We start from the raw sequence: 17,093 nt of genomic DNA on the forward strand, positions 1-17,093 counted from the left end.
TCATTTACATAATTAATGAGAAAATAATATAACTCGAGATGGGCTTGATGGATGGTCATGATTTTTGGTATGTAGATAGCTTATGTGATGCTTTGTATGATTGGATGATAATTATGCAAATCAGATTATAATTAATGAGGCAATTTTAAAAACCTGCTGTGTTCCATGATATGACTATTCAAATATGTGACATTTGTAACTGAGGAAGAGAGGAATGTCAATAGATAGAAATTATGCAAATGTAGGCCTAATTTGCATAATTCATGAGAAACTACTATCATTCCATACTAGTAAATAACGGCAATTTCATACTTGTTGCATTTAGAAGTTGTGTGAATGTGAACACCATTGAATCAAATTATGCTAATAAGGAGCTTATTTGCATTATTGATGAAAAATGTTAGCATAACCTTCTTTGTTAAGCTCATAATCATAACAAGGAGGTTTGGACAACTTATGTTATTTGGGTGAGGAGGATCAACTGGTATGATTTTTGATTGATGAAAAACACTCCTAATACGTCAGTCATAAAGGTCAAAATCATTTGGCGAAGGTATGAGGTCGTAGAACTCTTGTTTGATTATGAACAGGGGTCCCTCGGTTTGGAATAACTTCAATCAGTCTTTAAAAATTTGCCATACGTGACAACACATTAAAGCAGATTGTACCTTATAAATAAGCCCAAAACAACATATACCTGAATTGTTTGTGTTATCTTGTTTACTATTTGCTGCAAAGTCAGTTGTATCTTCGCACTTGCTTGAACTCTGCAGTGACTAAGTTACAATCAACACCATATATCAATCATGGTAAACTATGGATCATTTTCCTTGTACTGTGACCTTATTGTATTTTATCTAACGAATTAAGTTGACTCTCATTTTATGTTATGATGATGTCACGTATTTTGTCAATGATGTTTGTTCGCTTATGTTTTTTTGCAATACTTTACTCAAGAAAAAATGATTACGTACAGATAAACCCAAGAGTACATGGAAAACAATAAACTACATAAAAACCAAGACGGCTATTTCAGTCTTGATATGCGAAAACTTCAAGATAGTCTAATTCTATGAGCTACAATAACATGCATATGATTTTGTTGCAGGGTGAAAACTTATAAAGTAATCGATGTTGAAAGTATACCTCAGACTTGGGTCAATATATAATAGTAGATATGAGGAGATTTATAAAGACGGCTTTTCAGGGTTTATGTGTGTCGAAATGGTCAAATCAAGATGATTTGACCCCATTAAATCATCCTTTTGTGTATCAAGGCTGATATTTTGTCGGCCAAAGGATAAAAATGTCTAATTCATTTTGGAGATGTATCACAGTTTGATAAACGATACCTACCCTCCAACGATTTTAAACCACATGTCATTGTCCGTGTCCTTATGTGCATCGAAATTACATTATAGACATCTCATACTAGATTGACCTCTTTACAACTTAAAGACTTACAACGACACAACTCGTTTACCGAAACAAAAAAGATGATCTTCAACATCAAAGAGTCTAATCTATACAAAACTACACAGGCCCATCACATCGGTGGTCCACAGCATTAATTGAATCACATGCTTTACGAAAATCGTACACTGGAACACTTTCAAAACAAGTCTCTATCACTTCAGACAGTCGTTCACATCGACAAGTTGAAAGCCGGAGTTTTCATACAGATAGTCCATGAGGAAAGCTGAGATCATGTAGCTGTCGGGATGATCACTGTCCAGACTGAGGATCCCTCCTTTCGAGATGCGTTCATACAGGATCCGGAGCGCCTTGGGGGTCCTCTCCACGTCTCGGTACCGATAGTAGTTATCTTCCCGCAATAGTGTTCCTGAAGAGGAGCATAGAATCTTGAGCTTACAATTCAGATTCGGGCAAAGATATCAAGAAAACTAAGATAAGGAATCGTCTACAGTTTTACCCAACTCCTCTATGTTCTATTGGGAGGAATATTTGGTTTTATTTTCAATTTTGTAAAATCGTTTATGTCACGTCATGTTATGTTATGTTATGTATGTTATGTTATATGTTATTGTGTAGAAGCTTGATATGATAACTTACCAAGGTTCGGAGGGAACTTGGTTGTCGGCTGAATGATCCTCAGTCCTCTGTTCTTTGCTGTATCTTGAACTCGTTTCGACAGGCCATCCGGATAGTAATAGGCTGGCCGCACCTCCACTTCCTTCATCCGCTGCACGGCCGACATCAGACTCATCCGCATCACATTGGCGTTCTGTAGGACCCAGTGACCTGTTGGCATGGGTGCGCTCTGTGGAGGTGGTTATAAAAAACATACGTATTTTTCGAATGATACTCCACCGATCGTAATTAAGAACGGGGTATTTTGTCGGCGTTACGACAGGATGCATCAGTCTATTGTATACGCCAAATGGGGAACACGGTATCAGGACGTTTCGGAACCTGGGCAGCTCGCATCGGCCCCTAGCCGATCAGGCCGATTTGGCACCAGGTCCAGGACGACTCGCGTTACGGTTATGGTTAGGTTTACAATTATGGTTAGAGTTAATGATGTTTAGACTTAAGAGTTAGGCGTTCTCTTGACGAGGAATCGTCTAAAAACAGTCATTGTGCCGAATCGTCCTGATCGGCTAGTGGCTGAACTGTCCAGGTGCCGAAACGCCCGACATTCAGGGACAACTTGTCGCACTCACAATAAAGATTCTATTTCCCTCATCATTACCTTCGCCGAGAAGGTTATACAGAGGGTAGCGTTTGTGTGTTTGTGTGTAGTGGCACAGCATAACTCGAGAATGCCTGGATGGATTGTCTTGGTATTTGGTATGTTGGAAGGTTTTGATGAGACCTAAAAACATTTAGAGATTGGGCCCCCTAGCGGCTTCTTACGGTACTGCAGCGGAACGTCCTGTTTTGATATCTCGTGTTCTGGACATGCTATGAAACTGATTTTTGAGTGGTAGATAGATCTTTGGACAGAGAGTGAGTGGTAATGGTTTGGGCCCCCTAGCGGTTTTTTTGGAACTGCAGGAGCAGGTTTTGCGTCTGACTTTGAAAGCGAATAACTCAAGAAGGGCTTGATGGATGGTGATGATTTTTGGTAAGTTGATAGCTTGAGTAATGATGTACATGATTAGATACTTATTATGCAAATCAGTATCTAATTTAGATAATTAATGAGGAAAATTTATACATCCGCCAAATTCCATGATAGGACTCTGAAACATGTGACATATGTAACTGAAAAAGAGAGAAATATTAATCGCATAATTAATGAGAAAATACTATAACAAGATGGCCTTGTAGATGGTCATGATTTTTGGAAGGGGTAGCTTGTGTGATGCTTAGTATGATTGGACGATAAATCAGATTCTAATTTGCACAATTAATGAGGCAACTTTAAAAATCCGCTTGTTCCATGATATGACCATTCAAATTGTAACTGAGGAAGAGAGGAATGTCGATAGATAGAACATATGCAAATGTGGTCCTAATTTGCATACTTATTGAGTTACAATGTATAATTCCACACTGGCAAATGACGGCAATTTCATACATTTAATCCTTTTTGTGGCATCGGGAAGTTATGTGAATGTGAACATCGTTGAATCAAATTATGCTAATAAGGGCCTCATTTGCATAATCAATGGAAAATAGTAGCAAAACTTTCTTTGTTGAGCTCATAATTTGTTAAGCTCATACTTTGGACATGTTATATTTTAAGACAATCAACTGGTATGATTTATGATTAGAGAGAAACACTCCTGATACGTCAGTCATAAAGGTTAAAATCATTTGGCGAAGATATGAGGTCGTGGAACTCTAGTTTAGCATATTTTAATCTGAACAAGGGGCGAGAGAAAAGCATTGCCTGTTCCCCATGTTCTGTCCTGATGTGACGAAGTTGAAATAATAGATAAAAGAAATTTGAATAAACCAAATAACATACCTCTCGTATTCCTATGGTATATCTGCCCGCCCACTCGGTGATCAGGTCCGGGAAGTCCTGTGCGAAGTCCCCGTACACGAAGAGCGTGACCGGCATGTTGCTGAGGTGCGCCCCGATCGTCTCCACTAGCTTGTGGGCTGCCTTCCTGTTCATCCCGACCTGTACCGTCAGAGCCAGGCGGGCAGGACCACCGGGAGACCGGGAACAGTTGGAGTAGACCACGCCTGCTGCTCCAGGGGTGTCAGCAGGGATCTATTATGACCGACAATGGGTCGTCTTTGATTACCATCCCTTTGCCAATAAGTGTTTTGTAGTTATTCACTCCGCCAACATTGGATAAAATATTACCTTGATCAAGTGCGCCAGTCCTAATGATAATGCACCCTTCTTAAATTTTCTATATCTAACGTAAAGGTATCTCATAATCAGATGATTTAGTAGTTCAAGACAAAGCAGTGGGCAGAAAGCTTGAATGTGTTGCTTCCCCGCGGTACTTACGTCAACCTTGTGAATTGTCTCCATGTCTTGATATCTTTTGTGCTCCCCTGCCCAGTCAAGCATATTGACGCCATGGGTCTTCATAGTGTTCCTAAGTTCGTTTTTTCTTTGTGTTGACCAGCCTGGTACAGGTGTCCAGCCGTGGAACTCGCCATAAAACCTGCAATGTTTGGATATAAGTTACATCAGCTGGAAATGTTGCCAGAGTTTTCAATGTTTCGACAACTACATATATCATTCAATGTGCAAGTGGATAATAGAGGTAAGAAAATGGCACTGCTGCACGGTTAGTAAATTTGCAATTGGTTGATAAATCTCAATATAATATTAGTGCTCCTTTCCGGCTGAGTTGAGCTATGAGACAAGTTTGAACATTTCTTGGGTAGGCTGATAAATCCTCAAAAGTACGCAGGGTGTCCCAAAGTGAAAGCAATATAGAGCAGTGCGCGCACTTGAAGGTCCCTTCTTTGATCATCTTCTCCAGGATTTCGTACTCTGCTCCCTCGACGTCCAGTTTGAAGATGACGTAGTCTTCCAGGGCTGGACAAATAGAAGAGCGACAGGATTCTAGCATTATGCAAAGTAGATGTTCTTCAAGCGCCTGATTTTTATCTATGTGTGTCTGTATAAAAGTCACGCGTTCGCTTTCCGGCAAGTATTGTCGGTACATACGTTTTTCGGTATACAGTACATTTCAAGGTCGGATTTAAATGATCTGAAAATGTCGATGAAATGGACGGGTTATAGATCTAACATCTTTCAACTATTAGTAGGAAAAATCTCCGTCACAGTAAACGAACGTAACAAGCTTGTATAATTAAAATGACAATGATGAAAATGATATTTCAGATCTATGACCATGCCAATTGTTAGAAAATAAATGCCATTATTGCCGATCGCCCTATCGGTTGTACCGTTGTTTGACCTATGTCTAAAATGTCACATATCAAATACGTGGAATGGTTCTACATGTTAAGCTCTACATAGGATGCATGAATGTAATTGATATGTATATTGTAAACATACCTGTGTTTGTTTGTATCCACGTGGACAGATCCACCATTGGTATGACGTTTTTGACACCAAATCGTCTGCCGTGAATTTCATCCTTCTTCTCCGATTCTGAAGCATAGATCGCTCCCCCTCCCCACTGCATGTCCTTGCCAGCGACTTTACCTTTGTCAGGTTTCCAGGCTGACTCCGCGTAGGCCGTGATGTTTCCTGAGACGGAAATACGTCGCACATTTAGCTGCTTTTCACATTTTACCTACATATTCTACATGTCAACGCAACAGACGCCATGGCTGATGAAATTACACAGAAATCAGTCATCGTTTGAAAATGAAGTGTGAAAAAAGGGTTGAGCGCGTTACAGTACTAAATTACAGTCAAATGTTCAAGCTTTGGGTAAGCCTCAATCTTCTCCCTACTGAGATAATTTTTTAGCACCAAATATGAACTGGTTTATAGGCAGTACTATAGGACGAAAGTTTGTATTTCACATTGGTCTTGTGGTTAGGGTTGTTGACTTAGAATCTGAAGGTTACTGGTTCGAATGGTTAGCAGGCCCCAATGATGTGCTCTTGGGAAAGGCACTTGACACTTATTTCTTTACTCGACTCAGGTGAAAATGAGTTCCTATTAGGGACGTCCTAACGGATGGGACGTGACGCCTGAGGTTCTATGTTTGAGGAGAGCCACGCTTCGTAAACGTTGAAACACCTACAGAAATGAGTAGGAGGTCCTTCCCACTGTGAGTAGTTCAACCTTACAGCCGGGTTCCTGAGAAGTTGATAACCATCTGTTCTGTCAATCCTGTTCTACAATTGTGGCAAATGTCGATACATAGATAGATAAACGGAACCATTCCAGACTAAACTAAACCTGCAGAGAAGTGGTAAAAGTGACATGACTGACCATCCTCTCCCGCCACGGCGACTGGGCAGTGCAGGACGTGGTTGGAGTAGGACGCGAAGTAGGGCGCCAGCCTCGCATCCAGCTCGAACGAGTGGATGATGTAATCTTTTCCATCGGGGTAGGTCTCCCGGAATAGCTGTGTGGACAAGGAGAATAGATGTCTCTATACTTGATTTAAACATTGCATTTTTTACGTCAAAGACCAGTCTAATACGTAGATTTATGTATATCTCTATCTATCTATTTAATAATATCTATCTACCTATCTATCTATGTATCTATGTATCAATCTATCTATCTATCTATACTCTTTGTTATGTATCAGGATTCTGCTCTAAATATCTCAGTAATCAAAGAGAGAAAGACTAAGGTCTAAGGACTTAAGCTTAAACTCAAAAATACGAAAAATCTTTGCAAGTTTCAACTACTCGTACCCGGCTTTACTGGTCTTGTTAATTCATGTCATTGACGTTGTTAGCTTGTTTGTGTACATGTTTTTCAGATTGAAATAGGAACAAATGTAACCTTTCTCTTACCTGCACAGTAGATGCAACATTAGCTCCGCAGTCCAGAAGTATTTTCCGTGGACCATCCATCTGCTGTGGCCGGGGTGTGTTCTGTGGCACTGCCATAGGTACAGGCCTAGACCTAAAGACCGAACAATAAATCATTGCAATAATTTTTTCCTTTCTCTTCAATCAAATTTCAAGGAGATATCTTTAATTGTATCAGTAATCACATTTCTATCAATTTGCTTGAGGGAAAATAAGCGTCTGTAATGGTAAGAAAGCACTGATACCATCACCAACAATATGTTCTAGAGATCTTTTCACGATTTTAGAACTTACCGTAACCGAAAGGTTTCAAATTTAGCAATACGAGTAATGTAGTAAGCACGATCAAGATCAACGTATTTCATTGGTACATGTATATACTTTGTCTATGTATTTCTGTGATGTTGATTTTAATAGATGAAGATTGATTGAAAGATTTGATATCATAAAACGGATGTTAGGGAGTCACGCAGTGTAGGTTTGATATTCAAAGGTGATGAACATCGTGCAAAAGGCACAATCAGGACGTCAACAAAACAATCAATACAGTACTACTGAATTCTACGGTACAACACAGTACTGCTGAGTATTTACTCACTGAATACATGGAGAATCTTCAAAAGCCGAGTGAAGAGACATGTGTTGCAGCGAAGATAGGCCATATCCCAGGAACATTCCGAACACGGCGAAGATCACTTTGCTTGGCGTGTTGCCGTTGGTTATCCCCATCTCGCTGTTCTCTGTTTTACAATTGTTGTCACTTTATCCAAAGCCTACTGACTCACTTCACCTGAAAAATAAAATTGAAAACAGAAAGGAGGTCAGTTGGATATGGCACAATTTATTCTAACAATTCAAATATATTCTCAATCTAGACAACAATGAGGGAGAGACTTGCAGTTTATTTGCCTCAGCTTAGCGTTGGGGACAGTCATAGCACAACTTCAAGCAATGAAAATAATAAGAGAAAAACTGGAATTCCACGACCTCATGCCTTCGCCAAATAATGTTAACGTTTTCAACTGATGTATTGCGAATGCTTCTCATTGATTATGCAAATAATGACCTCAGTTGCATAATTCTCTCATTTGATCATCTGCTCTATACAAATGGCCCAAAGTTGTTCAAAGTATGAAAGTCTTATCTCAAGAAAAAATACTGTTATAGCATTTCATCAAACATGCAAATGAGGTTCTGATCTGCATAATAACGTCCTTCTAGAGTTATTCTCTTTTTAAGAAGGGTAATGTTTTTTAAAAAAACACCGGCGACTTTAAGTTGATAATAAGTTTGAAAATCACTACCTGATTTGCATAATTGATAATGAAATTTGATAAAACAACAGTGGTATATTGATAGATGTCAATTATGACCTGGGGAGGGTTTTTGAGGCCCGCGCCAACTCTCATGTCACATAATGTCTGAACGGCAAACGCGAGAGAACCAAACTTGGTGATTTATCCTGAAATATTATTGGCAACAATTTCATTATATTCAATCAAGGGTATAACCAGGTCCCTTGAAATTCGTCACTACCCTGTGTTTCTGTATCAAAAACCTTGAAATGTCCTTTTTAGCCTTTGCTGTTGCTGTTATTTCCTGAATTACGTTGCATAAAGGTAACTGTTACGGTTTACGTAGAAAGCAAGCGACCAATTACGTGTTACGGCTTAATTGTACTGATTACGAATTACGTTGATTTGGGGCGACTGCCTACGGATTACGAAGACGAAAAGGCTGAATTACGCCTTGCGAAAAAGGGCATGCAGGCCTTCATTAATCGGCCGTTTCTCTAGAGCGTCCATCTGTCCATAGCAGTTGGTTTTGGCCAGTCGCTTGAGTGACCGCTATAGGCAGGTTTGACTGTATCTGCAATAGTGTATGCAAACTAGCACGCTGACCATGCCATTTAAAGGCACCCATGGCCAGAGCATTTTATGAGGCTTGAAAACTAGAAATATTCTGGTTGCTGTAATCTTTATGAAATTGACATTAAATGTCATTGTTTACCACATTTGCGTGCGGATTTCTTATCAAAAGTGCTCAAAAGCGGCACAAAACTAAGCTACATGGTTGTCTTTTAGTTTCACGCGCCAAGTGTAAATAGACCGATACCATAGCCCCGACCGCCTCTATCAAAACGTAGAAATGCAAAATTAAAATATGAAATTGCAAATATTTGACGGACATGCAGTCACTCTCTCATTGGTCGAACCGCTAATTGTGATGGACAGTCAAGATCAGTCTATTAGGGCTTGGATTTTCTATCAGTTCTCACCACACAACGACATCGTATCTTTGCTCCTTGAACATCAATATGTAATGTTATAGTGTTATTGAAACTTACTATGTGTGGGAATGACTAGAAATTGGAGTTTTCAATCAAATTTCAAGCCTCATAAAATGCTCTGGATGCCTTTAAACAAATGTGTCCCTGTTCAAAGACCATACCCACGAGGTGTAGCCAAAAATGAATTCCCAGGAGAATGCATTCGTGGAATATTCTAAATTTTTGCATTGCAATCGTAATACAATTAAAAAAATGCCTCCACCCCTGATGCGTCGCCAAAAACACCCCTACAGTAGGTGACCCAAGTCTACACCACTTTTTCCTAACATCAAAAGCTATCTGTCACCAAAAAATCAATCTAAATCACAGTTGGCCCAGAACTTGAGATATCAAAGCCAGCAGTACCATAACAAGCTGCAAGAGGGTCCAACATCTAATCATATCGAGGTCTCATCAATTCGAGTGTTCACGGTTGCGCTACCGCCGAACATTTGAACGCAAAAGCGGGTTTACAGACCCTCTTTTTCGGGTCTGTATGAATATTACAGACCCGCAAATGGAGCCTCCTGATTGGTCAACGACATCTACCTATATGATAATTAAGGGTTAATGACCCGCCCCGAGGTGTATATGGTGTCATAACGCCTGGCCATGTGCTATAACCACCGAATAAAACTATAACTCTATAACTATAACGCTATAACTATAACGCTATAACTCCCGAAAACACCCAAACGAGAGCCGATGCCAGACTTCCGGGTCCGGCGGCCGCTGTTGCGGTACCGTGAAACCTTCTCGCGCGTTTAGTGAAATATCTCCATGTAGATAAAAAAGATTCGCTATTTAACAACAAAATTCCCTTTATTTTGATACACAGTTTGTTAAAATTGGTCCAAGGATCGCTGACATATCACCCCATTAAGTTGCAAAACAGTTTGTTTACGCTAGTTTCGCCGGGGCTAGGTCACGTGACTGAACACCCTACATCAAGACCTACTCACATACCAACACATACCAAATACTAGAATTCCACGGCCTCATACCTTCACCAGATGATGTTAACTTAGAGTCGACCCTAAAACGCGTGTGTAAACCCCGCTGATACATGTACAAACCACCTGTATGATTCAGTTGTCTGTGAAATAATCTATGCACCAATGCTGCATTGAACATTTCAGCTACCAGATTGTGCAGCACAATGGGCCAGGATTACTTTATACTGTGTAACAAACCCTTCCATCAGTGAACCAATGCCACCGACATATGATTGTCTACATAAGATGTATATGTACTCACGAGGACAGGTCAGATGTAACTCCGACAGTGAATTTGTGTTAGAATGTGTCGGCCGGTTGTCTGGCACAATCCCGTCCATAGCTGTTTAGCAGGTTTTTCTGGGTGATTATATTCGCCGAGAAGGTTTTGTCGTCATTTGTGCCAACTGTGAGCTGGGTCTGTGTGTATGCCAAGGGCTTAACTCGAGGAAATATGGATGGATCTTCATGATTTTTGGTAGGTAAGTATGTAGCGGTTGTGGCAAGGAATGTCTGGTCCATGATAATGTTGTATGTCAACACAGATTAACAGTTATGCTAATTTACAATATTTGATCAGTTCAAATTAAAGTGACACCGAAACAGACAATCATACTTTTTCCAATCTGAGATCGTATAGACTGATTTTGTATATCTATATATTCTACCGTAAAACGTAAACAAAAACATGAATACATGCATAGTTCGGAAACAATCGCTCATGATGGACTACTATGTCAACGTTAGCTACAGAAATGGTTGGTTATAGATTCCATTCGTTTTTGGAGTAACTATGCAAAGCGATTATTCCATTAAACGTTATATGCTTGAACATGATATCCCCCAAATTCGTCAAGTATCATTTCCGTCGCACTGTCGTTGGGAGTACGATGTTGACCACCGCATTTGACCCCGCTTGCACCACGACGTTACCCTGTCCTTGTAACCTGGTCTCACTCACGGTCGCTCGACCATCTATACAGCAAACAGAAAAACGTTACGTCATCAAACGTCATAGCTTTACGTGCACCAGTATTATTACTGATGATGCATCGATACAGTCACGTGACTATGACGTAGTATTGTCCACCATCTTGGATGGTTTAACCTAAACGTTGCCAGGTGGATTTGAATACATACATGTACATATATATGTAATTACAGCCAAGTATAAATACATAATACAAATCTATAGGACTAGGCATGACCCAGACCTAGTCTGAATTATACGGTTTTACCGACCAACATGGCGGCTGTAACAAGAACAAAAAACACGTTCTTCCTTTTTGGTGCACATTCTTCCTAGCATCATTCTTCCTAGCATCTACGCACTCCATCTTCCGCGGTCTTTACCTTGGAGAGGCCCTGCTAAATCAGCCTAAGTTTTCCACATTTGTAGATGTGGCAGCCAATCAGGTTTACCTAAAGAAAACCTTTAGGAGATTCTCTACTTGGCTGACAGCCACGTCCACAAAGGTGAAAAACTCACCCCAGTTTAGCAGAGCTTCCCCATGGGTATATTGTATAGGCCACGGACGAAGGTCTGTGTAGGAGACTTTCGTCGATCTACGAATCTAGCTAGGCTTTAGATTCTACAGACCTCTCCAAACTTGTTTCTTGAACAGTTTCGGGCAGTGGACGTTGCTGACGTCCGTTTTGTCCAGTTTGTCCAGCAGCCATGGGTAGTTCTCCTGTAAGGCGTGTCTGAACGTGCTGTAGGCGTGCGGTCCTCTCAGTACCAACAGGTCCAACATAACCCGCACCTTGTCCTGTCGGGTTGTACCGGCATACGTTCTGTCCATGTCATCTTCACTGAGAAAAAAAAAACACACACAAGACGGCAAAAACATTTACAAAACACGCCAAATAAAGTACTGACTGGGAAGGAGGCATTTGTAATCGACTGACTAAAATTAGAATAGCATAATGCAAAAATGTTGTAACATAACGGACATTCGGTGTGCCTGCGAAGCTGGTGTGTTACGCCGAAGGGTGGTCATACAGGCTATATAGGTACAGATACAGAACATGGTACATTGATGTGAAGACTCGCTTGGTGCATGGCTTTTTCTTCGGTGATGGGGGAGGGGGGTGTTACTAACCTGAAGATGCCTTCTTGATATAGGTAATGGATGGCGTCATGTACATTAAGGGAGTCCAACAGGTCAATCCGGTTACGAATAAGACGTTCTCTATCCGCGCCGTCCATCTTGAATGAAGGAATAAACGTTCCGAAGTTGTCCTATACCGTTGATGTCGGCCTATAGTCGCGGCTAGGTAATGAATAGGAGGATAGGACACGTAATGAAACGTTACGTGTTTTGTATAGCTTATACCAAGGGAAGAGTCCAATTACCCTTTTCTATAAACGAAACCATTCAGTGGCGTCTCAAGTGCTAAGTATATGCTTCTCTAATACTAGCCACTGAAGGACTGATCAAAAAGTCGATTTCCATATCGAAACCTCCTATGTACAAGTTCAAGATGTGAAGACAAGGTTGATTGTTTTAGTTCCCTTTTCCTTCTAAAATTACCATACACATTCACTGTCTACTTCCGTCACACTGTACCTCTGCAAAGTACTACCCTTTGGGAAAACGACAGATATAAGAATCCATTGAAGATCTTATGGCATAAGATCCCCGTGTGTTTGCTAGCGTCGCTGTGGATACTGTGAATCCTAAGATCGAGTTTTGGAAAGATTACGAGTCTATATCCATATTGTGAGACTTACCTCTACTGTGGTTATATATACTTCCTTCCAACAAAGCTGTCTTCAGATGTTGATGGGGCAACTGAAAACTATTGTCTGACTAGTGTTATACAAGAGTCCTAATGTTTACTATTCCTCACCCGTATCGATGTTCCTGAAGACTTGAGGCTTTGCCGTCTCTCAATACAGAAAGTGCGTAACGTTAATACACGTAGCTGTGTCACATTCGGACATTCCATTGATCATGGGGTGGACAAGAAATTTGTTCATGTCGTTGAGCGTAACAAATATGAACTCAAGAATAGGATTGTCCAACCTAAGAAATGCTATGTCAAATTGAATTGAAAACAAAAAGTACATTGGTCAAAACCGTCCAAATGATGATGGTTGAGAATAAATCTAACGCAGCCCTCCCCCCATCAATCATTCGTATGGACTAGTCCACAAAATTTCCCCGCTTGTATTTTAGTGCAATCGGAAAGTCCCTGTATGACCTGCCATAGAAACTAAAGTGTCACGGCTTGCTGTTACATCTAGCGGCGTTACCCCCTATGGTATTAAAGTATCGCACCATATTTTCTGCACCTCAAACTCAAACTTTGAAAGAATATATCTCAATCACTATGAAGCTGATTTCTACGAATATGACTCAATTACTATGTATCTGATTTCTACGCTTTCTCCTTTAGTAAAAGTTCTATATCTTTAACTTTCTGCAATAATCATGTGTAACTCATGTACTGATTTCAGTTTTGTTGCTAGAAAGGTAAAAGAAAAATCTATGAAACTCATTAGTATCAACGATTGTGGCTGATAAACTTATTCCTGCAGTTCCAGGCATTTCTGCTAGCTATTGGAAACCCTGGTAAATAATCATCCACACATTGGCTTTGCCAATACCTTTCGGTAGCAGGGTTTCTGGTTGGTTTATTTTTTTCTTACATTTCCAATTTTACAGACATTGCAAACTGACGTATATTCATCAGCATCATATTCTAAACTGCATGAAAATACATGAGTTGGTTGAAGAGAGGCTGTATTCATGACGTCATTTGTGCATAATCCACCATATCAGTCCTATTTACATTTCACAAATTTTCAGTGAATTGTAGTTTGATTCTTGGGACATTTAGAGATCTTCCGATGCTTTTTAATAAGTACCACAAAGTGTTTGAAGCTCTAAAGAACAGAAGAATACATGGCAGCTTGCTGATTCAGCAGCATTCTTAAATACATTATGGCAGACACGGTTATCACTATGACACCCTTTGATCAATATGAATCCGGGCCTTAAATTATTACATGCAGATATTTTTTTTGGAGCGGTTCTGAGCAAGCTTAACAGATTTTCTTGTATCTAGCAATTCTAGCTGTAACATTTAGTAAACATTGTAAGCAACAATGACACTTGTGATAAAAACTAAACAATTTGGCTAGACATCAGCAGAAGACCATCATAAGCAGATATGCTAGTTATCTAATGCTCATTAAATGTATGTGAATAAAATAAAATAAAAATACATTGGTACAGCTTTTTGCTGTAGCGTTTAGTAAATATTGCAGAACCAGGAATAAGAGAAAAACTGATTCATCTAAACATGTCTCAACACATATGGGGGGGATAGAATTATATTTTTGTATCTGGTCATTCAGGTCATTTCTTGTAAACTTAACAGCACTGAAGAATTTCAGTGAAGAGTAACACTAACACCTGTGATGAAAACGAATTGATTCAGCTAAATATGTAAACTGATATTGATAGAACTATTTTCTTGTAGTTTCTTGTGAGCCTAACTATGAGTGATGAATGTGCAGGTTTATGCAGTAGTACATATTGTAGAATCTTAATCAACTTGTGATAAAAACTACAGTAAAACCTGTCCCAACATAAGGACTTCCTAGCCATTGTTACCACTTTTTGGTGGTCCCTTAGAAAATCCTTCCAATTGACACAAGAAAAGCAAGACTCCTGTCTGAAGTTACCACTTGTCCACAAAGACCAGATTTTTTCGATCCCCTGGGTGGTCTTCTTGGGAAGGTTCGACTATTAATGACCAGGGTTAACAAATCTTAAGATACATTTTGTATATCGGATATGACTATTTCCTTGTATCTGGTGGTTTCCTGATAGCCCCCCTGCCCGCTGGTTTTGCTGGAGGGACGCCGGTGTATCTGTTGATGGTGCAGCCTGATCCCGTATTGATGACAATGTTTCCTGACCCATGGACGATGGACGTGTTGGAAACCTGCATGGTGTTTGCCGTCCGACCTGCATGTACACGTGTGAAGAAAGGACATTGTATAGGCGCTAAGTCACAGAAATTTTCACGAGGGCTTAACCCTGAGGAATTGCCAAAAACTTGTGATAGTTTGCAAACACATTATTTCCACCATTCTTGTGAATACTAAGAAACTACCCATTGTCCATGAATGAAGATATGACTAATACTATTATCTTTATGCCCCAAAAAAGCATGAAAAGTGACCTTACTAGTCTATAAGCTTGTGATTTGGTGAGATTTAATTGGACCTTGTTTAACAATGACTCTGCATCATATGTTTAAATCAGAAACACCAATTAAACATTGCTGGTCAAATTTTGTGATAAAGTAATCTGCAAGTCATATTATATTGCAGGTGAATATTCAATTGTCAATGAAATGAACTGGTTCCAGACTTTTCTGCCTAGAAGCTGTTACCGAAGTAGATTGGAGCAAGAAGAGGATGGATTCCAAGTTAATGATTGAAGCCCTGCATTAGAGGCTACACCAGGGTTTTGCACAGACAAAGATTTCTTCCTGTTATCTGTCAACTTCAAGCCAATGCTCGCCTCATGGTATGATTGGAGCTAATTCTAATCACTATTATATCAAACCGATCTTGTATATGAAGACGATAGAATGGCTACTTTTGTCTACAATTAGCAACAAGACTTCATCAAATGACAGTACGACAGACGCTGGACAGAACTATGGGCTTAATTTACTAACTCACTACTTACTGTAAGTGGTAACTCCTGATGCTCCGCCTCGTGATGATGACGACGACGAAAACTTTTTCGGGTCCACGTCACTCACATCTGTCTTTTCCAACAGTTCAACTATCTCGTCATAAACTTTCACTTTCTGATCCTTCAAGGCAGCAACAAAATGTCCGTAAGCACCCTCCCCTCTCCTTGGCAGCATGGTAAGAAGTTGAAAGTTCTTATCTCTGGTTGTCGTCTTGGCTTCTATTCTTTCCATGTCGTCTATAGAGAGGACTTCTTTTTCGTAGAGATAGTGGACGAGGTGTGGCGATTCTATATTGTCCAGAAGTTTGGTGTGGTTTTTCCGAAGGCGAGCCTGGTCGTAGGGGTCCATGGTGACTGACAGTAAGGCACAAATTTATTTCCTGGGGTTGGAGCGAAAGTAAGAAACTTTACTCAGAGCATCTATTGTGTAAGACTAAGAGATATTACAGATCATCATCATCTTACATCTGTATTACTCAGGTGAGGTATACTAGATAAAACTTTCCAGTACTTTTTGTCCTTCCTTTACCTTACAGATAAAGTTGTTATATCATTTGTTTATCATCTATCGAAGCAAGTCCTTGATCGAAGTTTTGACATCGGACTATGCAGGAGGAATAGCAATTAGATCCCTATGGCGTAAGTACGGTGAAAGAGCTAAAGCGAAGTTATTTGAAGAAGATAAAACGTCAAAATTGTATAGATAGTTGTTAACGTTAGAACCCGGAAGTAACGTGCCCCCCTCCCCACAGCATGCGAAATTTGGATACTCGCATGACAGTTTGCATTGTGCCTGACTTACCACATGTAACCCAACTTTAAGAATCAGAAGTAGAACAAAAAATCGGCAAAGCTATCGCACAAACCTCATTCAGTATCAAAGTGACGATCTTCGGAAACAAACTCAACTCTTGTTCAACATGGCCGCTGAATCACTCCTTCGGCTCTTCCATCCTGATTATACACTCCCCCTACTGGAGGTCGAGCGCCACCTTACGATCACAATATTTATCGCAATGACCGAGTGAGGAGTAATGGAGTGAAGTTGAAATTTAATAAGCCACACCAAATTAATTACATGGATGCCATTCACGTGGCCATCGATGTTTGGTTGCTTCTGACAAAAACCACATCATTTCC

The 17,093-nt window shown here is 40.1% G+C and overlaps 3 protein-coding genes across 3 annotated transcripts; all 3 read right to left on the reverse strand.

Annotated features, from left to right (window-relative positions):
• Positions 1-1,167: 1,167 nt before the first annotated feature.
• LOC136430594 (uncharacterized) lies at positions 1,168-4,831 on the reverse strand. Its single transcript, XM_066421337.1, has 4 exons — positions 4,436-4,831; positions 3,938-4,189; positions 2,074-2,281; positions 1,168-1,843 (listed from the first exon to the last, which is right to left on the reverse strand). The coding sequence occupies exons 1-4, from the start codon at positions 4,517-4,519 to the stop codon at positions 1,629-1,631; spliced, it is 759 nt and encodes a 252-aa protein (XP_066277434.1). The 5' UTR covers positions 4,520-4,831; the 3' UTR covers positions 1,168-1,628.
• Positions 4,621-13,159, reverse strand: LOC136429413 (uncharacterized). The gene is made up of 10 exons (XM_066419244.1): positions 12,965-13,159; positions 12,333-12,503; positions 11,831-12,042; positions 10,493-11,205; positions 7,505-7,696; positions 6,889-7,000; positions 6,353-6,488; positions 5,462-5,656; positions 4,888-4,975; positions 4,621-4,624 (listed from the first exon to the last, which is right to left on the reverse strand). Exons 5-10 carry the CDS (start codon positions 7,633-7,635, stop codon positions 4,621-4,623), a joined length of 666 nt encoding a protein of 221 aa, XP_066275341.1. The 5' UTR covers positions 7,636-7,696; positions 10,493-11,205; positions 11,831-12,042; positions 12,333-12,503; positions 12,965-13,159.
• Positions 13,160-13,844: 685 nt separating this feature from the next.
• On the reverse strand, positions 13,845-16,941 carry LOC136430596 (caspase-2-like). Its single transcript, XM_066421341.1, has 3 exons — positions 16,820-16,941; positions 15,945-16,333; positions 13,845-15,212 (listed from the first exon to the last, which is right to left on the reverse strand). Exons 2-3 carry the CDS (start codon positions 16,300-16,302, stop codon positions 15,043-15,045), a joined length of 528 nt encoding a protein of 175 aa, XP_066277438.1. The 5' UTR covers positions 16,303-16,333; positions 16,820-16,941; the 3' UTR covers positions 13,845-15,042.
• Positions 16,942-17,093: the final 152 nt, after the last annotated feature.

The sequence above is a fragment of the Branchiostoma lanceolatum genome, chromosome 3 (assembly GCF_035083965.1).
Source record: "Branchiostoma lanceolatum isolate klBraLanc5 chromosome 3, klBraLanc5.hap2, whole genome shotgun sequence".
In the NCBI taxonomy this organism is placed as follows: domain Eukaryota; kingdom Metazoa; phylum Chordata; class Leptocardii; order Amphioxiformes; family Branchiostomatidae; genus Branchiostoma; species Branchiostoma lanceolatum.

What these genes read in the sequence shown, in the direction of transcription:
- LOC136429413 (XM_066419244.1), bottom strand. Translation starts at nt 7,635, where the DNA reads ATGGGGATAACCAACGGCAACACGCCAAGCAAAGTGATCTTCGCCGTG. An exon ending in CGCCGTGGCGGGAGAGGATG is followed by an intron (nt 5,657 to 6,352) that starts GTCAGTCATGTC and finishes TTTCCGTCTCAG; the next exon opens with GAAACATCACGGCCTACGCG. An exon ending in GTGGATACAAACAAACACAG is followed by an intron (nt 4,976 to 5,461) that starts GTATGTTTACAA and finishes CTATTTGTCCAG; the next exon opens with CCCTGGAAGACTACGTCATC.
- LOC136430594 (XM_066421337.1), bottom strand. Translation starts at nt 4,519, where the DNA reads ATGAAGACCCATGGCGTCAATATGCTTGACTGGGCAGGGGAGCACAAA. An exon ending in ATACCATAGGAATACGAGAG is followed by an intron (nt 2,282 to 3,937) that starts GTATGTTATTTG and finishes CCACCTCCACAG; the next exon opens with AGCGCACCCATGCCAACAGG. An exon ending in CAAGTTCCCTCCGAACCTTG is followed by an intron (nt 1,844 to 2,073) that starts GTAAGTTATCAT and finishes GCTCCTCTTCAG; the next exon opens with GAACACTATTGCGGGAAGAT.
- LOC136430596 (XM_066421341.1), bottom strand. Translation starts at nt 16,302, where the DNA reads ATGGACCCCTACGACCAGGCTCGCCTTCGGAAAAACCACACCAAACTT. An exon ending in ATCAGGAGTTACCACTTACA is followed by an intron (nt 15,213 to 15,944) that starts GTAAGTAGTGAG and finishes GTGTACATGCAG; the next exon opens with GTCGGACGGCAAACACCATG.